We start from the raw sequence: 26,886 nt of genomic DNA, 5'->3' as shown, positions 1-26,886 counted from the left end.
CAGTGACTTCCAGAAAAGAAGCAGCAAGTACTATGCTTTCTTGTATCTGCTGACACAAATGAGTTCAGTGACATCTTTAGAGATCCACTGAGATGTTTAAAATGATCTGTGTTCATCAGCTTAAAAATATCAATGGTAAAATACTATCTTCAATGACTACTGTTGCAGCCTTTATCCCACCATACTTTTCAGCACCCCTTTGATACCAGAGGGTGTAAGATGCTTTCTGAAAAGGTGAAGCAAAGCAAGCAGTGAACTTCCCTTCTCATCTCTTCTGCATGCTGATTCCTCAAGTTCAATAGTGGAACACAATGCTTTGGTGATCAGTGATTTTCTATGTAATTATAGGTGAGAATTTTAGAAAGGCTTTTCTTGAGAAGTGTGAAAGTAACTTGCATCATTTGGATATAATTTTTATCACGAGCCAGTAACCTTGAGGTTAATTTTCCATAGCACTTCCACAGAATCCCTCTATTCTGGTATGCATTTCGGTGTTTTCTGTGACATCGGAAACTCGTGGCTGGTTTATGAGCATTGCAAGTTTCAAAAAGCATGTGACTATATTTTGGAGTGACATGGCATATGTGTGAAATGTCAGTAACATATCATATTCTTCATGCAACCTCTGACTCATTTTCAGACAGACTGCTAAATTGTGTCTTCTGAAATCAGGAGGCCCACCATAATGGACTCTGAACTGTTCTTGTAATGTACTTTTAAAAAGGAGAAGGTGTTTTTTTATTTATTTAGTGAATCTTCATACACAACAGAACTTAAGTTTCTTTCCTCAAGAGTAAACAGCAAAACATAACCTTCAAGTTCAGCAATAACAACATATTCCAGCCCTCAAAACCCATACTTTACTCAAGAGCAGACTTATTGTTTCTGTAAAAGTGAATCAAGAGTTGCACAATGCATATCCCACTACCTGTTCTCTGCAAATCAAATTGCCACAATACCATTAAGAAGCTTGCAAACCTTCATAGGCCCCAAGCTGCAATAAGAGATTAAAAAACCAGCTAGGCCGCGGTTATTGTGCATACCTGTCCAGAAGGCACGTGATGTACCAACAACGGTTTCTTGATGGAAACATACTACCATTCAGAAGCAAGCCACCATATTTAAGCTGCTAACTTTTTTTTCAAGCATTTCAGATGGTGGGTTTACAAGAATTTTCTATTTAAGGTGAAAATCACACTTGTAGCTATTACATGCATAGAGTTCCAATCACGTACACAGAGTCCTTGAAACATTTACTTTTACCAGTTATGCTGCTCACACCACAAAGCAGCTCAGTATTCCTCCCTTTATCGCTTAGTCATGTTTTAACACTTGCTAAGTTTTGTTCTTAATTCTTTCCATGAAAGTTCTCAAATGTGATCACAGGCAGACAGACTCTTGTGCTTATCCCATCAGTTGGTTGGGTTTTTTTTTCCCCAGAACATCAGGAGTCTGCGGATGCACAACTACTTAGCTCTTTAGAAAAAAGGGGGTGTTCTTTGTTTCTGGGTTTTTCACACTAAGCATGAAAGTCTTGCCCCTTACATATTTTCAATGAGGTCCCAAAATGACTCCATCACCCTTGGGGCCAAACATTACCTTCATGTCAGTCTCTCTTGGAATGTGATCTTTAAAGTCCTCAATGGAACTTACAAGGAAAGGAATGTGGTAGGATAAGACCTAAGAGACACAAACACACCAATAATGAGAAAACATACTTCCCATGTTAAGGGTCAATTAGACACTACCATTATTTTACTAGACTTAACTTTTTTAAAATGAGTTTTTTTATTTTCTGCATAGGAATTTGTTTGCAGATTTGAGACATTAAAGCCCAATAAACTCAAAATTGAGCAGTTTGCAAGTAAAGTGAAAAGAAAGCTTTTACAATGTACTAAACAGAAGAGCTTGAGAAGCATGCTCAAACTAAAACTTATGTTTTAATGTAATTATTTCACTGAACCGCACTCAAAAAGTAGACTCCCCTTGCTCAGCTGGGAATTCAGAGTTGAGTTTGACTGACTATTGCCGTTTTACCCACACGCCAATCTTTTAAGAGGTAGCATTTCTAAATAGTGAAGCTTCAAATATTTTATCATTCCATTAAATTAAATACAATGAAAATTATTCAGAAGATATTGAGTTATTTCTTACATCTCTAAGTGCTTCTTGTGCCAAAGACCGAAAAGACAAGATAACACCAATAATCGTCATTCTCTTCAAAACACTGTCAACAGCTGGAGAGAAAGAACAATAGTGAACAAGTTGATATTTACAAGCTCATTTCTTCAAAAAAGAGAAAGAAAATATTTAACAAAATACCAAAAAACACAAGGTACTGAAACAATGGCATTCCTTAAAAGACCCAAAATAAACAGTGCTTAAGCAAGTTTTTATAGCTGAGTTGACAATGAGATTTTCAGTAGATGTATCCTGTTAACCACTTCATGGAATGAACCCTGTTACACACAGTATTGGATGTGAACATTAGTTCTGTGTTTTCCTGAGGCCAAAAATGTCTCTTTATAATAGTTATTTTCGTTAAAAATAATTAGATGTAAAAATACTTCCAAAGAGTGCAATTTACACTGTGACGGAATCAAATCAGAAATGTGTGTCAAAAAACCTTTTCTATTCTATGGGTACACACCTGGTAGTTATAGCTACACGTTATCATCCCTAAAGAGAAAAAATGCTCAAAGCTCATCACTACTGTAGTGCTGGTGCCCCCGTTAACACTGAAGTCTCATTTTGTCTGTACACAAGACGACTAGAAAATTTTGAAAAGATGCATCTGTTTATATGAGCTCACATAGATTTTGCTGCTTCTATATATATTTAATATGGATAAATTAGTTTTTCCCATTTTCTTTATAAAGACAAAGACAAAAAACACTACTGTATCTTTAGTAGGACCTTGCTAGTTACCCACATGATAATCTTTTGAAGAGTGCTGCCATCTGGTCAGGCTTGTCGAAGCTGGTCCTCATTTGTGTTAGAACTTCAACATTCTCCACCACAAGTTTCTAAAAAGAAGCAAGGATTCAGGTCAGCTATAGTTTTCAGTATGTTAACAGGATAAATACATGGTTTAGGATATTTCAGTCTGGCAGAGAGGCAACTAAACTCATGGAATACAGATGTACCCATTGTGGTTTTAGTGAGACTACAATATCAGTATTATCGTCAGGCGCTACTCTACCCAAAAACAAGCTCTGAATCAAAAAGCAGAGGATTAGATACCCATTGGAACATGGATTTTTATATTCAGTAGCGTACACAACTTCTTAAAACAGGGGAATGAAACTCAGCAAAGCCAAACAATAGCTCCTCATGCTAATTTAGCTTTTTGTAAGAAAAGTATACAGACACCAATTAAAATGCATATTCAAAATAATACATTCCTTTGGGTTGCTCCTTTGACTAGTTACGCTGTAAGGATTAGAAATGTAATGTTGGTAAAATTGAAGAATGGAATGAAGAGTTTAAGAGTCAGACTGTTAAACCGTGGTGCAGTTTACTTTAAATTTTCTTCTATTACAATTAAAATAAAAACAAAGACATTAATTTAAGCCTCAACACCTTAGCCTGAAGCAGTAAAACTCAAGTTCAATATTTTTCATGTCAGTTTGACCAAAAGAAAAGAAAATGTGTGTCTGTTTCCAATTTGTAACAACTGTCATACATGCAACTTTTAGCATTAGGGTAAATGTAATAACTTTCCTACAATCACTCTCCAAATATGTATCAGATTTAAATTTAAATTACAGAGATTGTATAATCGCATCTATAAAATGTCAGATCCAAAAAGGGTTTCTTGCTAGCTGAGGAACTTATGTTGTGCAAAGTAGTATTTTTAAACTCTCTTCAAGCAAGATATAGGTACTTTATTCTTACAAAAACATATTTTTGCCATTCGAATACAAAGTATCCTATTTCAGAAATGGAAAATATGATTATCTCTCTTCAGGTAGAGGGCAACCAGTGGCTGAGAAAACTTAGATATCTTGTGTGCTTATGAACATTAACTGAAGAAAGTATTTCCCTTTTTGCGAAGGAGACCTAATTTAGTGCTTTGTATACTAAATAATATCAAGGTAGAAAAGAACTGAAAGACGAAGTAAGAAAACAAGATATTCTTGATTGGGGGTGGTCTTCCAAAGTGACTAGCAATACTTTTATTTTTCAAGTAGATGCATTCCAATCTACCTTAATTACTAGGCAGCATAAACAAAAGGAGCAATGAGAGGGGAAGCAGGAAGAACTACTATGCATCAGATGTAGGCCATTATAAGCCTGGACCATAATTTCAGATATATCATATAAAAATCTAAGAGGAGACATACCTGCAGGGACCTACTGCTAAGGATCTCAGAACATTTGACCTTTGCTAGTTCTGTTAACTGCTTTAATGGTTGTATTTTACTTTGCTTCGACACACACTGAAAATAAGGCAAAACATAGCAACTGGCAAGAATGGAGATTAAGTTTCAAAGTAAAAAAAACCACAGGAGGAGAAAAATCTAGCACAACTTAAACTATAATGCTGCTATGAAATAAATGGTGGTCTGTGTTTACTTCCACCTCCCAGTCAAGCAGCCTGTGCAAAGCAGATCTGTGCAACAGCTTTGCCCTCTCAGATTGCCATGACATTGTCTCATGGCCATGCTATTTGCACAAGCTCGAGTCTATCCATAATCCACCCAGTCTTCCCACTTTCATTCTTCTTATCTTCAGTGAGAAGCAAGGAAAGAAATAAGGTAATACAAGATGCAGGAAACTAACCACCTCCAAGAATGTGTGCTCACACATAGAAACACAAGATGTACTTCTACGCTGAAAGCCAAAGCAAGAGCGGTTTGTACGGAAATCAAGATGGGCAATTTTAAACCAACCGATGTATCAGAACTTGGCAGATGTGCGACATTTTAATTGAAAACCCTCAAAGCTCTCCAGAATGCAAGATTGAAGGCAATAGCCCACGCACACTGTTATCGAGTCAAGCCTTCAGCTTTACAAAAAATAACCAGCGTATTAGTTTAAGATTTAAAAGGAACAGGCTGGAATGCAGTTCAAGTAGTTACTTAAATGAGGCAAACTTCCCCTCCTCGCCCCAGTCTTAAACTTCAAATATAAAACCAACACCTGGTCCCACTGCGGGAAGCAAAGCAAGCACGTTGAACCCTACTCTTAATAAATTCCCCATTCTATCCTCATGTTGCTTCCTTCCCCCAAACACAGATGTTTCTCAGTGCTCTCTTGCTAAGCCAACTGCACCTCAGCCAAAGAGATGAACATTTTATTGCTTTATTTTTTTCCTCCAAATATGTGGTCATGCGCATGTGGAACTACATTATGGTCTGCTTAACCTTAGCGGTATCACAAAACAACAAACCTCAGAGACAATTTAAAGTTGCTTTTTAAAAAAATACACAGAGCTACAGTATGAATTGTGTTGATTTTGAGGAAATACAACCACAATAAGTGGACAAAGACAGCAGTAACCAACAAACATCTGCCTAACGGCTTTGTGTTTTACTTGAAACGTGACAGACGTAACCTTAAAATCATAGCATTCTCACCTGGAAAAGTCTCATTCTAGAACTGTAAAGTTGGAATGGGCGTAAGGAATCAACTCCCCAGTCTGGCTCAGGTCAGGGCTGCTGCACGCTCTCGCAGCAGCTGGGCAAGCATGAGCAGCCCCTCTCCTCAAGCTCTGACATTGAATAAAAGGCTTCACATCTTTTAGGGCACCACACATCCTAGCAACTCAGCAGCACCGAAACACGCAATGTTTACAGGGAGAACAAGGTCTCTGAAATCGTAATATGGGATGTATGAAAAACACACACTTTTAAGGGCCTGGTATGCTAACAATAATAAATTGTTCTTGAAGAAAAGAAAAAGAAAGTTCCTTAGATCTCTTAAGTATTCATCTGCATTTTTAAAAACACAGCACGCATGAATAATTAAAAAAAATTCTTATTGTAATTCGTGGTTAAAAAAAGTTGAAGACGAGATATAGTAACAACTTGGAATTAACTTTGGAAATGACAGTAAAAGAGTAAGTCATATGAAAAGCAAATATATGACAATTAGTGGCATTTTAATACTATGACTATCCTGGTAGAGTAGTACATGTTATTAAGTTTATTAAACCCTCTTTCCAGAAAGAGTTAATTACATAGGCACCAAGTGGTTACCCTGTCATTGTTCGTTGTTTCAAATATACATGCAACTAGCTTCCCTGACATGCCCATATTTTCAGGTTTTTTTCATGGCAGCAACTTTATTGTTTGTGTTGCTGTAGGTATCAGGTTTATTTATGAGAATACAGACAGTTATAATAAAATGGATATTGTTCAGCTAGAGGGAAAGGTGTGTCTAAAAATGAGGAAAACAAAGAAAAGACCTGAAGTCTCTGATCCATGTAAAATGAACAATAGATGCCAACACACATGGTAAAGAAAGTAAGTCCTTGTAGATGACTAAGATACACTTGAGATTTTCACACTAAGTTTTGAGAGTCAACAAACTTTGATCAGCGCTTCACAAGCACCCAGAGTTCTTGAAAAACATTTATCTTCCCATTGATGATAAAAAGAGAGCTGACTACTAGCTTAGGGCATCTACACAGAAATAAGAGAGCCTCCATAAAGTCCTGCCCATTCAGCTGTTGAAGAATGTGGGATGCACACGTACTACATGTGCAAACGTACTATAAAACAAGAGTAAAATTCACAGCTTTATCAGTTTGTTTGATGCAGTCCTTCCAAAAAGATGTCATGCAGAAGTATAGTTAAATATCCTAAAGTAAGCTTAAACAGAAAACAAGTCGCCTTCCCACCCACCAGTTTCCCAAGGTTACCTTAAGCTCAGCAACCTGTGAAGAAATGTGCCACATCAGACTTTCGCTTAGGAACTTCATGCCATATGGTCCCAGAAGTTCAGAGAGGGCTCTCATTTCTGAGAAATAAAACAAACTGTTCTACTTCAAACAGTCCTTCTTCAAGTTACTTGATGCCCATCATGCATCTAACAATAGCGTTTTAATTGCAAAATATTTTACCACAAAATAGAATTTTAGGTATGAGAACTTGCGCTGTAATAAAACTGAAGCAGCAGTCACCAACACATCATACTCCTATCTCTGTAGCTCAAATGCACCGACCCTACTTTGACCAAAAATAGGAAAAGCAAGCTCTCTCGAGGCATAGAGGCAGCACAAATAAAAGTACTTAAAATACTACTGAAAGTTAACAAATGCTGCCTATAACAGAAGACTCTAAGAGCTGTTGTTACTGCAGTGTCTCAAGCGTACAATAACTATCCCTCACAAACATACTCAGTAGAAACATCAAAGTTTACCTGATATGTCAGAGTATTCCTCAGCATTAAATGTCAATTCATTTTCTGTAGGCAAATTCACAAACGCCTTCATGGCTGGAAAATAGGCTATGTGACCATTGCTGACTTGCCGTAGCAAAGTTTCCAAATACCTTATCAGAAAGGGAAAAAGTTTCAGGTGAAGAGACACATGTTTGTAGCTACTCTATACAGATGACGTACACCTGTGTGACAAGGGACAGCACAGCCTATAGACTAAAGTTTCACTTTCATAGTTCAACTGATACATGTATCTTACTCTACATCTCCCCCCTATAAAAAAAGAATTACACAACAGGCAAACTTTGAAGTGCTTTTAACGGGTATTGGGGAAAGTAAACTCGTGAAGTCAGAAACTTAACAAAATTTCCAAACACTCCATTTCTCCAATCCCACATTTTTAATTGAATAAAAAATAAGAAAACTTGTAACAAGTGTTCATATAATTACTTACCAATTTGTGTACAGACTCGTAATGGTTGGCTCACCATGACTATCTAAATGCTGGGTTTGCTGAAGCAGAACATTGTTAAATACTCGTGTAATGTCGATCTGTACATAATTTTCTATTGACTGGAGGACTGTCATATAGGCTCTTACACTGGTTAACAGCTCTGAAGGCTTTGCAATCTCTTGTGTTGCTTGATTATACATAGTCATTCCAACAATTGACCTTTTAGAAACAAAAAGGTTTGAAACAAATATATTGCATTTGTTAGTAAAATTAAACTGAGACAAAAATGCACCTATAAAAATTATTTTATACTAAAAAGTTTTTATCTGAATTTTATCTGAATACTTCTCCAGATCAAACTCTAATCAGTTAATATACTACACCAGGACTTTTAAAAATAGTTCTAGATGTCAAAAGACAACTGTATTCATGGTTCCAGCAAAAATTTCAGAAGACTGATACTCACTGAGCATTTTTAAAATAAAGCTTTTTTCTCCCCCATACATAAGGGCAATCCACAATGTGGAAAACTTATATTACAGCTACTTTGGTAAATAACTCAATGTTAAAGTCTTTAAAAATGCAAAACTTCTGGGAAATGCAAGAGCAATGATGTATTGAAGTATTCAAAGCATATTAACTAAGGCAAGAATTCTTTGACCAAAGTTGCTGTCATAGTTTTAGTTTGAAGTATCTGAAAAAAAAAATAAACATATAGCTATGATTAAGTATTAACTGAAAATATGCAAAACAAAACTTCTATCTTGTGTTGCTTTGCACAAGTATTTAAAGGCATGTCTGATTATCTTGTGATATTAAGTATGCCGACTGTATTTGAGTGCATACATTCTGCAAGACACAGACCATAGACCATTTAATCTCTCCTCTTTCTGCCTCAGCTCACGCAGTATTAAAAAAAATAAATCTCAAAGCTATCTTGAGATCTCATTTCTTTTGCAATACAGATAGCTCTCCTGGAGCATATTTTTTAAAAAAATTACATTTCCACTGTTTTAAATAACTTCTCAAGGAATTTATCATAAGCTCTGCTTTCAACAGCTAATGCCTCTCAGCATTTATCTTGTAAGTAGATAAAAGGAAATACTTTTACATCACTTGGTAGGTAAGCTTCAGTTATAATTGTATACAGTTTTAAAAATTTGGGTATTGTTAATATTAAGTAAATAAATAGGAATCTTATTAATGAAAAACAAATCTCCCTGTAGCTGACACAATGATTCGTATCTTTAATCGAAAAGTGAAGAAATTGCAGGACATACTTTGATTTGTCCAAATTCTCACTGTAAATAAAACCAGGCTTCTAACAACAGACGTCCTGTACGTCAGGCTAGCTTTCAACCTAGATCAGAAATGCACAAAGGACTGTATATTCCCTTTTAACATAAATGGACACGGACTTCATTCAGTATCTCACTGAAACCAGGCCCTCAAGCAAACTGTATCAGGGGGTCCCTTAAAGCAAATGAAGTCTTCTTAGTAAACAAATACTTGTTGTAGTATTCTTTTTAGGCTTATATAACTTTATAACTTAACTGTCATTTCATTCATAATTTGACTTACAAGTTCCAGAATCCATCCTTTTAAAAACCTAGTTTTCTGTACTAAGTATACAATACTTCCAGTGCCAAATCAACAAAGACTTATCTTGTATGTGATTACATCTATATTTACAGTATTTCTTACTTGGTAAAGCGGATTTCCAGGTGAGACGTTAAATATTCTCTTGGGGTAAACGTGTGTTCCCAAACCACCATGTTCGGTACGTAATTGATTGAGAAGCAGAGTTCAGAAAGTGCAGTGTGCAGTTTGTCCAGGCTTTAAGAACAGTCAACAAGAAATTAAGAAAAAGACTTAACATGAGTATGTATTATCAGGGAAAGCACACGCTGGATGGAAGACGCCTCAAGAGCGGGTACAGCTCTCTCTCTTCCCTTCGTTATCTTTTTCTGCTTTGAGACACTTTTCTAGCTTATTTTTAAAATGGTATTTTAGGGTAAGAACACATCCTACAACTGCCTACTGATCTGCATCACACACAGTGATGTGAAAGATATACATATTTTTATACATACATATACTTCCCCCCCAAAAAAAAGAACAGTCTGTTAGGGTGGTTCTTTCCTAACTGAACTAAGTAACATAAGTAATGTTTGCTACCAGCAAACTACTAAAAACCTAAAAATATTGGGGGAGGGAATCTTGAGCTACAAGGATGTTCTTTTACCTCAACTTATCTAATCTTTAGAGTTCTCTGATGTTCAGTTGTTGCAACTATAGCAAAACCACTTCCCTTTCAGCAGTCTGTGTGTTCAACCACTCTCAGCCACATTAAACACTTATTGTTTCCTTTTCTTAGCTTCCTTCCTCCTCATGCTTTTGTCACTACCATCTCGTCCTGTGATCTTTCCTAACAATTACCTTCTACCTTTCCCTCCCCTATCACCTCTTAAAGCCCAAACTGCATTTACTAATCTGTCTTGTTATCTCTTTCAGATATTTTTGTTGTTTATTTGCTGGCCCTTTCAACTCCTCTATAGCCACTAAGAAGGAAACTTTCCCCAGCTGGTACCAGCCCTGGAGCTTCGCTTCACCCCAGCAGCTGAGGGCAGCAAACAGCCTTTTGGCAGCAAGCACTTCCAGCCCAGCCTGTACTTTACCTAGTTAAAAACATTAAGCAAGGCAGAATCAAAGATGTCATCCACTCCTTGGACTGCCACACTTCAGATGACTACACAGGAAGCCCAACTACAACACGGGGATCCTTTCCATTCAGGAAAGGGAACAGCCAAGGGGATAAGTTGAGAGAGATAGAGATAGAGATATAGAACAAGATAGAGATATACATTCCTATTGCTCTGTGAAAGAGATTTCAGGCTCTATACAAAGCTACAGAAGCATCATATGCTCACAAAGCTACAAAGTCGTCGTATTTACAGTCAATTAAACTTAGATAAATTAAGCAAGAAGCATTCAATATGTAAAACACACACGTTTTGACTTGGGATTCTAGGTGAAAGGAACAGAAGAGTCTTACTTTGTCACAACCAATCTGTTTTTCCTCATGCTTTCTACTCCTGGTTTCTCCCTTTCAGGTTCTCCTTTCTTTCCAGTCTGTTTTTTTGACTTTTTGTTCACTGCTTGACTGATGGTTTTGGCACAATGCTTTGGCAGCAACTAGTAGATGAAAAAAATAGCCCCCCAAGTTAAAATCCAACTTCTTAGCAGCCATGAGATACAAACTAAGCTTATGGTCCAGGTGGAGACTTCATCACACAACACATTCTTTCCTGACTACTAGTATAAAAAGTTTTCCCCAAACCATCTTCCATTTTATAAACAGAAAACTTCCCCAAAACAGGGAAAAAACGTGAAGAGGAAATATAACCATACAAATTCAGAAAGTTCAACAACCTAGAAAATCTCAGAGGAGAATTAAACCACACACAGCCACACTCACCTGATCACTCAGTGTACACTGTTCTGTGCAAATGTCTGTGATAAGATTTCGAGCTTGCTTAGCCATTTCATCCAAGAACATGTTACACAAGGAAAGACTACGATCTCCAATATGATGTCGCTGTTAAAGAGGAAAAAAAAAGGACATATTTTTTCAGTTTCCTGTTAGTCCTACAACATTTAGACAACACACACTCTACTGCAGTTAAAGGTTCACTAAATCATTGAACTGGGGTACAAGAAATAATAAATTCATTTACTATTCATCATTCATCAATTAAAGTCCTTAATAGTCCCAGCTGCAGAATTTTTTTAAGTAACTTGAACCATGAAATGTTCAAAGTCAAAACTGCAAATTATCATTAAAAATATTTTGCTTACTGTATTTTGCAAAATCTTTTCTGTAAAAGGAGGCAAAATTAATTTTTAAGAAAAAGTAGGTTTTCCTGTTTAATTTTGGGATGAATCTACTTTAAAGTGTCCAGTACTCAAGAGTTCTGTGAGTCTCCTCTTCATTAATTTGTATCAGTACTAAGTTTAAGAGAAAGAAGAGCACGCAACTGAAAGCACATGCAAAGAGAAAGCACAGTGTCATTCACACCACTGAAAAAGTCAATAGCGAAGCTCTACTGCATTAATTTCTGGATTCAGTTCCTTTGTCACTGGATCTGCACAAACGCAGCCTTCTGTCTCAATGAAATCCTTCTTTCACCACTAGTGTTTACTTTCTAACAGCCACACTACCACACATTGTACGCAGTACAGCAAAGATTATTTTTCCAAAATGGTAATAGTTACCAAGTCATACAATTCAGATATTGAATTCAGAGTTCTGCTGGCTGTGGCAAAATGTGCTTGCTGCAGCTGAATTCACACTAACTAGTGTACAGTGGACTTTGGCTATCGATTCCTTACTGTTACTATAATTGTTCTGAAAGACATCTCTTGTCCTGAAGGGAAGCTTTCCTGGAAACTTTTTAGTGGTTGTCTAGTATAAATAGAGTTTGCAGCTGTTTAAAGCAAAGTACACAGGAAAAATAATGATATAGACATATACTGAGATGAAGATTAGCAGAAGAGGATTTAATGTTCAAATAAGAAAGCCCCACATCATGCATATTTCAATAGATCTCATTCAGCTAATTGTTTCAGATGAACACTCTTAAGAATGAAACACACTTTCATAAGCACTACAGAAAATTGGCTAAGTTAACCCCTGGAGTAATTCCAAAGTCAATGGACATACAGGAAATGTACTGAAGGAGGATCTATTTCATTACAACAAAACCAGAAAGAATTTCCTCAGAATCAAACTACTTCCTTTAACAAAGCATCCATTTCTTTAAGCAACATTCTGCATTTTTTAATTTCTAATTCTAACCAAAGAGGGCTTGCATTACCCAGTTCTGACCAAAATGAATGCTTGCATTATACTGTATATCTCTTAGGATTTTTCTTTTTTAATCTTACTAAAGCAACACTATTTATAACAAGCCTTACAGAATTCCCAACTTCCTGTTTCCTTTTTCTAACTACAAGTTTATAATCCATTTGGAAGAAAAACTGTTGCTTGTAAATTTTAATAGTCATACTGGATTTATCAGCGTCTAAGCCTGAATGATCCCAGAAGAGAGTCATCTAACCTTTGTACCTCGGTTTAATCTCTCTCTAAAGCAAAGATAACACTCACTTCAGAAAAGGATTCTGAGATCTATGGACAAAGAATCACACAAGGCGGCCATAACAAACACCTGCTTGCAGTGTTCAGCTCTAGTCCCCTCTACTTTAAACGGGAGATGAAAATAACTACAACAATATATTTAAAAATTACCTCTTCTGGGCATAGTTCATGGGTGCAGCTCATAAAGTGAGTACAAAGCAGTGGGAATGCAATTGAGTATCTTGATTGAGAGGGAAGCTCCAAACACTGCTGAAACATCTTCTCAAAAGCACGACTATAAAAACTGATCAGAAATAGACATTTAAGTGGAATACACGCATAACTTTGCTGCAAATAAAGTCTACTTCACACCAATCAAATATGCTATTAGTGTCAGATTTGCAGTTGTAGCTTACACCAAAAATTGCATTATGCTTTCAAAGTTTGTTTTCTGCATTCACTTCTTATGCGTTTTATTTGGACCTCTCCATTATTATTATTACCATATTTTTATTCTGATGTTTGCCACATAGGCACTGCGAAAACTTGGATCTTTTGCAAGAATATATTAAGGAAAAATCTGCAAATGACCCCAATTACACGACAACTTGAATAATCTCTGTGACAGATCTTCAGAAATACCTTTATCAAACTAATTCAGATGGAAACCAGAAATTCTAATTGATTCTCCCATTGGTCTATCTTCCTACAAAGCTTGCTATTTAGAAATTACACTTGCATGGACAAAACAAACAATAAATAATAAAAAATTTCTACAGTCAGGTTAGTAACATACCAAAATATAGAAAGATCCGAGGTTTCAACCAACATCTCCACCAAAGAATCTACCATTTTTGTGTGGAAAATGATCGTGTTCATCATTTTTCCTAGTTCCCTATGGTCTGCAAGACTAAGCGAAGCTTTAGAAACACTGGTGTAGGCCTGGAAAGACACAAGAAAAAGTTTATGTTATATCTACAGCCGCTTTTTTTCAAATTCCATTGCCATTGCCCAAATACTGATTATGCTATGCGTAGGACACCTGTATACTTAAAGATCATGGACAGACTATTTTATCTTTCCATTACAGTTTAAGAAAAGCAAACTGCCTTTATACGACACTAATTCGCAGACAAACTGTAGAACAAAGGTACTGAAAAAACACAAACATTCACTTGTGAGCCTCCTCTTTAACAATCCAGTTCTGGGAAGCAAGAACAAGAGTGCATATTTTGAAAATATAAAAATAACATGTCTCTCTAACATGGAGACAATTGATTTACAGTCTAAACAGTACTCCCCCCTTTATTAAGTCAGTTGCAGATACTGTTACTGCAATGCACAGATGTGATCTCACCGAACATTTTCCCTACTTTCCCTTGTCTGGGCAGGCTGAATCCCACCCCACGCAGTGCACAGCTGCCAAACTGCTCATCCTCAACATATTCTATTTCCAAACTGTTATAAACGCCCCAAGGAATGATTTGCAAAAAGTACGCAATGCAGACAAAGTTACACCAAAACGTAGCAAATTATCTCCTTCAGTATTTGTTTGATTTTGAGAGAGCAGGTCATCCCTAGATAGCCTGTCATCCACTTACAGTGTCAGAGTAATACAGAAAAGCAGTAATTTATTAAACATTTTGGGTTTAAGTCAGTAAAGCGTCATGCATATTTACAAATTCTTACCTGCAATCTAAACCAATCTAATCTCATTCCTCTGAAGTCAAACACCTCTCCATCTTCAACTGCAGCAGGGAAAAATACAGAATATAAACCCTTTAGGAAAACAACTACAAATTCAGATATACTATATCAGACCGCCAAAAAACCCCACCAAGTACTCAAAAATTACTTGAGTACTGAACCTCATGCTTTTACCTCAGAATTTCAATCCAGCACAGCCACACTAATAGGAATGAAAGTATCTAGATGAAAACATGTGTAACGTGCTTTTAAATTACAAGGGAGGGTTACTTCCCAATAGCATTCTTCAAAAGCTCTATCTGTATAAAGCTGCCCTGGAAAAGGGACGCACAAGAAGCAGCACATACCGTAATGAAAAAGAAACAAGTGAACAAATTCAGTTTATGCAAGTTATGTGCTTCTACCGATTGCATGAAAGAAAAGGTGATGAAGCTTTCCAGAGGAATCCTCCGTTCTGCTACAATTTTCCCAAGCTGGTTTAAACGTACCTTGTTTCACGCTTAGTGAAGTCATTGTGTTTACAAAAGAGGACATGATGATTGATTCATCCTCTGGGCACACTGAAAGATTCTGAAATAAACGTTATTGCTATTATTATTTCAAACATGATTTATGAAACAATGCCCATGCCCAATTTATCAGCTATACTCTGAAATATACAAAAATTTACATAAGGTAACTTAATCGATGGAATATGTCAAGTAGTGCTATTTAACAGCTTTCACTTTTTAATTCATTGGTTGCTGACAGATACCTAGAAAAGCTTGATTCCAAACCAACATCTGCTTTAAACAGAAAAATCTGCCAGTAAACGTGCCCACTCATTTTCAAGCTGTAGTCATTTACAAAACGGACACCAAACATTTTCCTGTTATACATCAGACCCCAAACATTTTTCCAAACTCTAGAGACACCTGATCTGTCTGCGAAGAAAAACTGTCCACGGCAGGATATAACGGAGCCCACATCAGCTTCCCATAAAACCCTCTCTCAACAGGTTTTTACCAACATTGACTCCAATGATTGATACCACCTGAAAGATGGGGTATCAAGTTTGCAAATTTTATAAAATGCAACAGTTCATGAAAAAGCGGTTTTAGCAATTGATAAGATCATATTTCCCTTAAATAATACAATAGAGACGTTTCTCATAATTCCAGCTATGACTGACATTTTAATACAAAGGCTGAAAAATCCAAATTATCACTCAATCATTTGTCAAAGTCTCATACTTGGTACCTGTTATAAATTAATCACAACTAAAATTCAAGCCAATTTTTGTCCCTTCATTTCAGTTTGATTCTACGTATTATCCTATCTAAACACACAACACTTGTGCCACTTGTACAGCATTTAAAAGGCATTCATCAAATCAAGGAAATGATTTCCCAGGAATCGATGACAAATGTAAAAAAAATTTAATTCTGTCACTCTAAAAAAAAAAAAAAAAGACCCACTTGTTAACAAGTATATAGAGATATAAGCAAAAGAGTCCCAAATGCAATTGTTTTGGTCTCGAAATAAACCCAAGAATCCAGTTACATTTAATAATTTAAACAGTGATACAAACTGGTATTTAAACTGTTTAAATAGTTCGTTCAAATAAGCAGTAGAGTACATAAGTTCCACCTTCTGGTAATTGATGTAATGCTTGAAGTGTGAAATTAATATTTGAACACAACAAAAAAGCTTACAGGACAAACTTGTCAAGTTTGAGCAGCTGACCTAGTCACAAAATTTGCGCTCCATCTAGTGGTCACTAGGAAATAAACCGTTCAGAAAGCCTATCATTTCTTTGTCAGGCCAAGTAAGAAAAAGTTTCTACAACGCTCCTTCAGTGGCAGTACTTGTTTCATTGTCTCTAAACATAACACTGCTGATTTAAGCATTCACATAACAACCAAAAGCACAACTCTACCTCCCAGAATTAAACAGCAAGTTAAGCTAATTTGCCTTATTCCGCAACATTCAAACCAGGTTGCATTTCATAAAGACACTTCGGACAAAACGCCCTTTTTAAAGTTTGCATTTGAGAACCCAAAACCAGAGTTTTGACATACCTGAACAAGCTCATTTAAGACCACTGCATCAAAGCCAGAGAGATACTGTACATAGTATCTCTGCATCACGGGACCGTATTTTCGCACATGTGCTCTGAGCTCCTCCATGTAGAATATCAACTCGGCTATGTGCCTAGGCAAGAAGACAAGGAAAAGCTTACAAGTAAGAAAACATCCAAAAATAATACAGACAATTTCTACCAGTGGAATGCTTCTCAAGGGGATTTCCTCCTAACACCTTGCCTTTAAAACTAATTTCTGTATTAAAATATTTGTTCACATTGTAAAAAGAGTTTACATAGGTAATTTTCTCTGCAAGGTAAAATCCACTCATCAGGAGATAAATTAGCAGGATGCCTTCATGGTAATCCTCAAAGGTTTGTATAGCTCTCCACTTATTTTCTTGAAGAAGCCCTTCTATAACACTCTATTTGGAAAAAAAATAAAATCTCAAAAAGTGGTTAAATCTGAAGAATACAATTGTAATAACTGCTTTTCTGTTGGGTTTGTTTTAGCTTGGCTGTTTGGTTTTTAAAACCATGAGGATGGTTAAATACTTGTTTCAGAGTGGCTGTGGGACCACCATCCCTAGTACCTAGTGCAGTGAAGAAAACCCAAGGTTTTTCTGCTCTAGCCTCGTGATTGTCACTTCTCGTTTAAACTCCTGCACTGAGCCCACAGCTTTTCAGTTCAATCTTGTGTTCAATAATCTTGAGAACAACTCAAAGAAAACTAGTGCCCTTCCGCTTACTCACAAGTCTCTTAAACCCATTTCTCATTTTACCTTCTGTTTATGATTATACTAATGCTGTATCATATAAATAAATCTCATCTGATTTGAAAGACGGTGTTGCTACAATACAGGAGACATTCTACAAATCAACAGATCAAGCTTTTTGACAGTTTCTTTCCCCCCACCACTGATTTGTTCAATGCAAATCATTAACACTAAAGACACACAATAAAGATTTTTGTTTGTTTGTTTTGCTTCCTTAAAGGAAAAAAAAGTATAAAACTTTTATAAACTATTTTTATTTTATAAACACATTTTCTAGAGAAAAGCAACTTCCAATGATGTGCTTCAGTTTCTGGGATTCCCAGGTAAAGATTTTCTGAACAGTCTCAACTCTTCCATATAGCCATCCTTTTCCAAGATTCCCTTGCCTTCATCTGTGAAATTCTCATGAATATTTAAGGTATCACACTAAAAATTGTTAACATACTTATCTATGAAGTCATCTGCACTCTTCTTTGGCATATTATCTGCATGACGAAGAAGCCAAATAATTTCATCACGAGCAAAGGATAGTGCCATAAATACAAAAAGTGCCTGAAAAAGAGAAGTTGTTGAGTAGGTTTTCTCTCAGAATAAAGTGTTTCCCCCCACAAAAGAAACAAAATGTCCTATTATCACTGAGAAACAAAAAGAGAGACTGCATAAATGCAAAACATAAGAACCGTAATTACCTTGGGACCCAGCAGACCTGGCTGATCAGACAGGACAGTAGCCAGTTCTTTGAGTGCAGAACGTAAGAACTTGCGCCTCTCTCTGTGCATTGAACCGCTGCATCGAAAGAATTAAACTGAAACATCATCCACTCTGCTAACCACAAAACACTTGATTTTTCCAAACGCTTAAGCCCAAGCATAGGCAGCTCATATCATATCAACTTCAAAAGTTCAGAATTTCAAAGGATGTGGTTCAATCAAAATTGGCATCCCCATCACCAATGCTGTATATTCCTGAAGCATGATTAAATCTAAAAAACAAGTTCTCTGCCCCTGGTCTGTGATTTGCATTTGACTCCACTAAAACATCTCGATTCAGTTTGCATTCACAGTTCACACACAGACATAGTTAACTAATTAGACAAAAACTGGAGAATATATAAACTAAATGCTTCTGTCCTGAAAATTTGAAAAATAATCTAAAACTTGGGAATTTAAATGGATAATGGCATACCATTAAGTAAATCCAGATTTAAAAGAACAAATGAGATCATGTACTGATTGAAAATGCGCAATTCAGTCAGCATTCAAGAAATCCTGTTTATACATTCTTTATAACTTCACTAAGAAAAATAACACTAAAATCTGTCAAGAAAACTTTGTAAGACACTTACGCATGTGAAACAGCAGCTTCTTTGCACTCTCTGATGTCATTAATACGCTTGTTGTAGCTGCAAGTAAAAAAATAATCCAATACGTTAATAAGTATTGGTAGTACAATTTAGAAAGAGCTGTGACTTGTGAGGAGCCACAATACCATAGCAAGTAGGACACGGCAAAAAGCTCCCACAAGACGTATTTCCCTGCTCAGAGCTAAATGCTAAAACTGGATACCCAAACTGAAAATTCTCTTCATTGAAGTGGTCCTGGTATTAGCTGGTAAAGACCTCAACTTTGTTACTGCAGTTTTCATATGATATATTGCAGAAACAATGGCAGACAGTTGCAACTTTTCAAGCAAACTCTGCATTCATGACATCATTTCTCTTCCCTAGATTAAGATTTGTGGGCGAGATCATTAATTTTAACTTTTGCCATTTTAGAGACTGATTCACCGGAGTTGTTCAGAACCGAGATAAAAAAAGGCACGACTGTTATGAAATCAGGCTCCTGGAAGTTATGCATTAAAGAAACAGTCGAGATACTAGGCAAAAATGTCTGTGTACTGACTATCTTCAAATAGAACTTATATGAAATGGAAGGAGCATTTTCAAACACTTCCTCAAGAAACGATACTTTTTTAAACAGAGGTTCTGAAAGGAGAAAAAGAGAACAAAAACTTACCCTCTTATGTTTACAAACAAGTCTTCTGCAGCTTTGTGAATATGGAATACTTCATCTCGAAAAAGAGCCAAGCAAGAGCTGCTTTGAAGTGCAAGTTTCCACAGGTTCAAAGCTGTAGCGTCACTATTTAGGATTCCATGGCACAAAATAAATCCAACTTCACAAGTTCACATTGATTTATGTCACAAACCAGATGCACAAAGACAGTGAGAGAACAGTGAGATTATTATGCATAGTTCAAATAGTTCACTGATAAACTTTTAGTGCATACAGTTTTATATATAAAAAAGTAGCCCACCCCATTCTAGTGGCGATATTTTTGTAATATTTTTGTAACATGAATTACTTCATGCTGATACTACTCAGCTATTTTCATCGGAATTACTAAAACCCTCACTGTTAGTCAAAGTCTGGAATAAACTGATGACAAAATCCATTCCATCGTATGCTGATGGATGCATACAACCAAGATTAATCAAGTTATACAACCACAAGCTGTTTCAGAATCTTTTACTCACAAATGATCCATTTTTCCATTGCATCCAGAGAGAGGTATTCACATGGCATCTGTTGAAAAAACAGCAATTTGTAGCCAACTAATTATATAAAAGACAATGCATTTCACAAGAAGCATTTTTTAGAAAAAAGGATGAATAAAGCCTTAAATGCTGATGAATCATGGAAGACTGATTCCGATTACTAACAGGGCCATGTTTCATCCCTCTAGAAACCAAGGGTTTGAACATTAAATGAGCTTCCATACCATCCAATACCTTGAACAAAACTGTGAACAAGTTTTGGCAAATGTTTATCTTCAAACATTGTATTTAAGAATATTAAAGAACTAAAGGCTTTTGATGTATGCCAATCACAGCCTGACAGGTGTTAACACGATTTTTTTCACAAAGATGACCATTCATATTACAACTAAGAGCAAATGCAAATAGTAAACATTTTAAAGGAAGTATCAGTTCTATTTCCAGTCTGTTGACCCAAAACATCTGAGACAGTACACAGGATTCCTTCCTTTTACACTGCAGAAGTTAACATTGCTTCTTTTCATCTTTTGATTAGCAAATACCGAAAAAGAAGGCATGAGCTAACTAACAGAAGTTTTAATTAACGTGAGAAAACTTTTCCCGCGTACTGAAGTATTCAGCTCTCCCAACTAACCTATCTACTTCTCTGATCAAAAGCCACATAAAGGTAATCAAATAGAAAACAAAACATTCCTATATTACTTTAATTAAAACCTTGCTTAACTTTACCATGTAATCACAGAATCATTCAATGATAGAGTTTTAATATAATGCAAATTAAAGGGCCATACTGTGTCCGACTGTGCAGGATTCAGCATTGTACTGGGGGCACTGATGAGGCTCAGTAGTTGTGCATTTCTCCACTGGTCAGCTGAGAGATTTCTTCGAGGATAGACCATCTGGAGTGAAATCAGAGCATCTGAAAGGGACTGAAAAGGAGAGCAATGATTAGTTTGAAGATGTCCTCAAGGCTGAGTCTTGAATAAATATCCAAGTTCTTTACTTCACGTTGTGAACTGTGTATTGACACTGTCATACTCCAAGCACAAGTACTATTTTGTCAGTAGCCCTGTTTTCTCAGCAGTATTACTACCAATAATCAAAACATTTTACTGAGCTAGTTATGAAATTAAACTTGAGGTTAAAATCCACTGCATCTAGTTAATTTCACACACAAAGACTATTCCAGGCTGAGAGGGATGAAGAGAAGCATGAGGTTTTTATTTTTTTAATTATTTTTTTAATTAGACTTCTAAAACTGGGAGTTCAGAATTAGAGGACATGAAAAAAAAAAATCAACAGGGGACAACAAATGTACAACTGACAGTTGTTCCTTATTTATTCAAGCATCCCATTTGCTACGTTATTACCTTCTCTGCCACTTCATTTAGTATGTCCTTCTATCTCCACTAGCAAATTATAATTATTTTGAACAGATACTGTCTACAGGAGCATCTTAATAGCAGATTAAGCTTATCTGAGTAAGTGCTGTTCCACACCTTTTCCCAGTCTTTTGCATCAATACTGGTGTTTGTATGAGTCCGCAGGGAGCCAGGGCTAAGCACTATGCCAGCAAAGAGGTCACTCAGACAAAAAAAAAAAAAAGTCATCTGCTGAAGCTAATTTAAAGGACTAAACAACTGCCAGGTTTACTGCAAAGCAGTGAGATAATGGAAGGAGTGTGCAGTTCCGTAAGAGTGTAACGTAAGTATCTGTTTCTATAGCGTGGTGCCTGAAGGGATCCCTGATCCCAATCTATACCTCTACCAGAGTAAGCTGAAGACCAAAATCAGAATGAAAAATGGCTTTACAAGACATTTCAAGGGAAAGGACTGGTGCGTTATTAAATACGAGAACATAAACAAAAATAATACTGAAACATGAAGCATCTTTGCTGAAATGTGTACAAGAAAAGATTAATTGCAAATGAGATTCTCAGCTAATTAAGTCTTAACAAGATGGGAATTGTGCAGAAGAAAGTATATCAAAAATAAGACAAAACAGACAAAAGAGATGCATTCAAAACTATTTCACTTCAGAGCACTTCGAGAAGTAGCTTAAAAACACTCTGAACTTCTAGTCACTATCTTAAAAAGTTTAAGGAAATTAAGTAAAATCTCAAGAGAATTAGAAAAGGAAAACACAACTAGTACCTAGACTTCGAAACAGGGCAAAAACCAACCCCAAAACCTTAAAAACTTCAGGCAATAACTTAGTATTTAACTTAAACTCCTGCCAAAGACTCCAAAATAAGTTGTTAAGCAATCAATTTGCAAGCATGAAGAAAATAACACCTTTATAAAGGACAGTCAGTCAGTACTGACCAAACAAATCTAGTTTCCTTTGACAAGGAGCAAGCCTAGTGGACAAATGGGAAGTGATAAACAGGATATACATTGACTTGGGTGAGGCTTCTGACACTTTTCCAAGGTATTTGCATACAAAAATACAGCCTAGAAAAATCAGAACTGCAGCACAACCAGCTGTGTAAGAATAAAATCTTAAAAACATTTATACAGAAAAGGCTAAAGGGACTGGGTTCCTTTAACTTAGCAAAGTCAACCGAGCAGGGTACGCAATGTCAGCTTTGGAGTATAGGAGATATTATTAGAGGCAGCAATCTTCAGCACCCCCAGTTTAAGGACAATCCAAAGCAAAATCTCCCAGGTTACCAAACAGAAAAACACACATTCATCTAGGATGGTAAACCAGCAAAAAACCGGTTTCATATAAACATTAGGAATCTCCTTAATTTCAAACTACAAACGAAAATACAACACAGATGTAGCTATTCTCAGATGAGCCACAACTGACTTTTAATCATTTTCTAATCCTTAGTGAATAAAATGGAACCTTACCAATGGGTCTTAGCATTCCTGTATTTCTAATAGGTTCTCTTATTTAATATGGTATCAATCACCAGCCCCAGACATGCATTATAAGTAAAATCTCCTGTAAAAATTACACCTAATGGCTTTTGACAAAACAAACTCTTGCATATTTACTTTTTTATCTCTGCTCCTCTCAACTAAGGTTACTATGTTCCTGTGAAAAGTAGTTACATACTTTACTGTGAGGTACAAATTCCTCCATCATTTTCTTTAAAGGATTTTCATAATCCACAATCATCTGGCCAAGGCGTGGATATTCTCTGTCACTAAAAGCAACAACAAACAATTCGCTCAGATGCAGTCATTATTATTATTATTATTAAACACATTTCCTACACAACAGACTTTTTACCTTGCTCCATGCGTCATTTCATGGGCATAGTTATACAATCCAATGATAGCCTTCCTTTCTTCAATTCGAGACAGCAAAATCATTAGAGTTGTGTAGGTTATAATCAAATCTAGGTAGTTCTTTGTTAAATCAAAGTTTACAGTCTAGAGATAAAAAACAGTAAATTATCATTCTAAAACTTTCAGAAACAAGTACAAAACTTTTTTCTTACCTTTCCACCAATTTTCAGCCTTTCTTTTTTTTTTTTTTTTAGATAAAATGGACTGTCTTGACCAAAGTTTTTGTTCTGTCTGCATACAGACTTTGAATCATAGTTGATTCACTCAAATCCCCAGAACTGTGCGTTCATGAAAGTAAGCATGCAAATAAATCTTTCCAGGCTCAAGCGTCACAGGTTAGCTGTCAGATAGGAAAACTTTTCTTGGATATTACTAAGCAGTCAGCAAGTGCCTTGGCTGTGAATTGTATTTTAATAAGACTCTAATGTAAGAAACTATCACATATCCCACTGGCCTGGTGAGATCATTCCACAGGATATATACCTGCTCCTCTTTGTGTGAAACTAAGTCAGCCAAAATTTAGAGTAATGACTACATTTAGCAAGGTGACATTATGCACGTTAAAAAAAAGCTGAAACAAAAAAGAAAATGTGTTTGAGGTTTTGTTGGCCTTTTTTTTTGGTATTTGGTGGTTTTGGTTTGTTGGGTTTTGTTTTTTAAATGGAACCCTTTTAGCTGCTTTTGCACTTGCTTTAGTCAACACCAGAATTGAACTCCTCACATATCTCTTAGGTGGACAGCAGTAATATTCCTGTTTTGTAAGCCTACATGGCTTAAGCATGTAGATGACAGTAAACCTCTAAGAATGAACTTGCAGATACAATACAGCAAAAATTACAGAATGATTTGTATGTCTGGTAACAGACAACACTGTTACTACTGTCCATAAGTAGCCTGTTCAAAATTGTCTATCTTCTGATTTCAAGCTATTTATAAAAGTTAAAGATCTGAAGATTAAAATATTTTTCTCTTGTGTTTATAACTAGAGATGTCATGTTTCTTGGGCTAACATAAACAAGTCCTTCTAATTGTCTACAAAGGACTCCAACTAGAAACGTTTTTAAGCAGTATTTGAAAGTTTAAACCCAGAAACTTACGATATCAAAGAAGACCTGGCAAACATCAATAGTGTTCAGCAGCTCACAAACATGGTCCTTGGGGAAAAAAAAAAGAAGTAAGTGTAGTTTAAAAATATCTAAGTAAATCACTTTACTCTGCTTAGTGATGGAGACTAATTTATTTATTATTTTTTTTAAAGAACAGGGCTACAAGTTCATCTATTTCATTATATAGTGTTACTTCATAAATAAAGACAGAAACCTGACGTCACAGCACAACTGACATATTTGCAATACCTTACCTTAAATTCCATAACATCGACAAAAGTGAAGTAGTATAATGCCAGGTTCTTCAGAATCTCTGATTTTTCTTTCTGGAGCTGAGCAAGCTGTTGCTAAAAGAGAAACATAAACATGCACACTGTTCTTAGAAGATCTGGAGAACACTGCTTGAAAAATACTACCTCTGAAGCGCAGAGTAACCACCAGGCTACGCAAAGAAGCCTTAACATGGTTTTCTAAGACTGAGGTTCTGTGTGTCTCAAACACACACAGAGGTCTCAGAACAGATCATTTTAACAGCTGTTGACTATACTTTGAAGACAAAAGTCGAATTAGTACACATTAGTACCAAAGTCATATTGTTTAGCTCAGCTAGGGATGAAAATGGGTCGTTAGGAAAACAGTGTTATATGTATAATTAGCAAAAGCAGAACAGTACGGGAGCACAAATCAGTATGACAAAAAAACAATGACGTTTCTTGAGGTGGGAGAAAAGAAGGTGGCAGGTTACAAAGTCTACTACAGAAAAACATTATGCTTTTAAATTCTGAACTTACCAAAAAGAATATCCAGGCAAAGCCACGTTAAGCATGCAAAATAAAATGTAGATACAAACATAAAATACAGTAACGGTTCTTTGACCAGTTCCATATAAACACAATAATACATTCAAACAAAAGCAACAAAATAAAGAAACAAAAAAGAAGCAAAACACTAGCATTAGACACTGGTGGATAAAATGGAAGAGGCAAATGTGAATACAAAGGCATAAAATAGTTCACATGGATTTTATTTTTTTTTTTTTTAAACAGACAATGAAATATCATTTAATTTTCATGTTTTTCAACATTTTGTAGAGGAACCAGACAGATCACTTAAACAATTACAATTAAAAACACAAAAAACCCCACAGGTTTTACTGAACAGCCATTCTGTTTATCTATGTATTACAGTCTCACAGCACTGGAAGAATCCAATTATTTAACTTGCAATATCCATCTACTAATTAAGTCTCTTCCCTGAAATACGAATTGAAATGAGTTAAAGCAGTCATAACACTCAATATGAAAAAGTGCCCTCCAAAAAGCTGCAAGATTTTAAATTAAAGACTGATCGCGTTAAATATGATTTTCCTCTCAGCAAAAGCAATCAATTATGAGAGTGAATTAATAAATTGTTTCCAATTGGTTATTTCCATATGACAAGTTAAAACTGAATACGCTGCTTCATCTCCCTCGCTTCATAAAGCTGTGCTCTGTGTTCTCAGTTTTATGTAAAGCACTGAAATTCCTCTAAATTCAAAAAATAGACTCCCTGGACCACTACATCATACGTAAGATAATTTTTGCTTCCTTCCTCTGTATTCTGAGAGGCGATTATGATTTTTAAAAGCCTTCAGTCATAAGACTTCCATTATAACCAAGAAAGACAGGCATATAGAGAGTTATGAGCAAGCCGGGATGGCTACATTATAAAATACTCCTTGCTACTCTTAAACCAGAGAGCATAGGATTTAACTTTGAAGGTCCGACTTTCAATGCCTGCCCTATATAATATTTAAGTTCCTTTCACGTAGTCGTTAGCTGGGACTTAAATGAAACATGGGTGCAAGTACAAGTGTTTATTCTTCTTCACATGTGTAACTTCTCCCGATGATCTCATGCACTAGGAAATAGGTTATCTCCATTTAAGCTGCTGCTGCACAAAATCTGTTTTCAAATGTAAGTCCTATGAAATGTGTTTTGATTCTCAGTATGAATTTGCTACTACCCTTCCCGGCATGTACCTTAAACTTTAACTGCTTTGTGCTCAGAGAAGGAGGCATCCGAAGCTCCCGTGGGTGTGCACAGCTCCAGCAAAACTTCGGGCCACCTTTGGGCCAACCTGCACTCGGGATTTCCCCCGAGGAAAAAGCGCTTTTTGTGCTCTGGGGGCTGCTTTGCCAGTCAGCAGCTCTTACACAAGGAACACTCACTGCCTAAAAAGCTTGGGTTTAATCTTTACCCTGGCCCTGTCACTTAAACTATTCATTCCAAGTGATTTGTTTTTCAAACATATATAGTTTTAAAACAGAAACAAATAGGGTTTGTTTCTGTGCAACTAACACAAGCATGAATTGGATGAATGTGAGGAGCTGTTTCATGATTTTTTAGGAACAGATCACATGC

The 26,886-nt window shown here is 36.1% G+C and overlaps 1 protein-coding gene across 2 annotated transcripts in view; it reads right to left on the bottom strand.

The window, feature by feature from the left end:
* NCKAP1 (NCK associated protein 1) overlaps positions 1-26,886 on the bottom strand; it is a 60,031-nt gene that overhangs the window by 11,594 nt on the left and 21,551 nt on the right. The window contains exons 3-26 of one of the 2 annotated variants that reach the window (XM_054208479.1): positions 24,739-24,831; positions 24,476-24,532; positions 23,320-23,462; positions 23,143-23,233; positions 20,868-21,005; positions 20,056-20,104; positions 19,538-19,694; positions 18,868-18,924; positions 18,212-18,308; positions 17,968-18,074; positions 16,745-16,877; positions 15,173-15,254; positions 14,667-14,725; positions 13,774-13,919; positions 13,149-13,281; positions 11,319-11,438; positions 10,896-11,035; positions 9,545-9,676; positions 7,841-8,059; positions 7,369-7,499; positions 6,869-6,966; positions 2,933-3,026; positions 2,155-2,237; positions 1,600-1,680 (exon numbers count right to left, since the gene is read on the bottom strand). In XM_054208479.1, coding sequence (XP_054064454.1) covers positions 1,600-1,680; positions 2,155-2,237; positions 2,933-3,026; positions 6,869-6,966; positions 7,369-7,499; positions 7,841-8,059; positions 9,545-9,676; positions 10,896-11,035; positions 11,319-11,438; positions 13,149-13,281; positions 13,774-13,919; positions 14,667-14,725; positions 15,173-15,254; positions 16,745-16,877; positions 17,968-18,074; positions 18,212-18,308; positions 18,868-18,924; positions 19,538-19,694; positions 20,056-20,104; positions 20,868-21,005; positions 23,143-23,233; positions 23,320-23,462; positions 24,476-24,532; positions 24,739-24,831 — 2,640 coding nt within the window. The remainder of the gene's footprint in view (positions 1-1,599; positions 1,681-2,154; positions 2,238-2,932; positions 3,027-6,868; positions 6,967-7,368; positions 7,500-7,840; positions 8,060-9,544; positions 9,677-10,895; positions 11,036-11,318; positions 11,439-13,148; positions 13,282-13,773; positions 13,920-14,666; positions 14,726-15,172; positions 15,255-16,744; positions 16,878-17,967; positions 18,075-18,211; positions 18,309-18,867; positions 18,925-19,537; positions 19,695-20,055; positions 20,105-20,867; positions 21,006-23,142; positions 23,234-23,319; positions 23,463-24,475; positions 24,533-24,738; positions 24,832-26,886) is intronic. The other variant, XM_054208480.1, reaches the window with a different exon arrangement.

This window comes from Rissa tridactyla, chromosome 7 (genome assembly GCF_028500815.1).
Source record: "Rissa tridactyla isolate bRisTri1 chromosome 7, bRisTri1.patW.cur.20221130, whole genome shotgun sequence".
NCBI lineage: Eukaryota > Metazoa > Chordata > Aves > Charadriiformes > Laridae > Rissa > Rissa tridactyla.
Note: the sequence above shows the minus strand (reverse complement) of the source record. Positions and strands in the feature narration are given on the sequence as shown.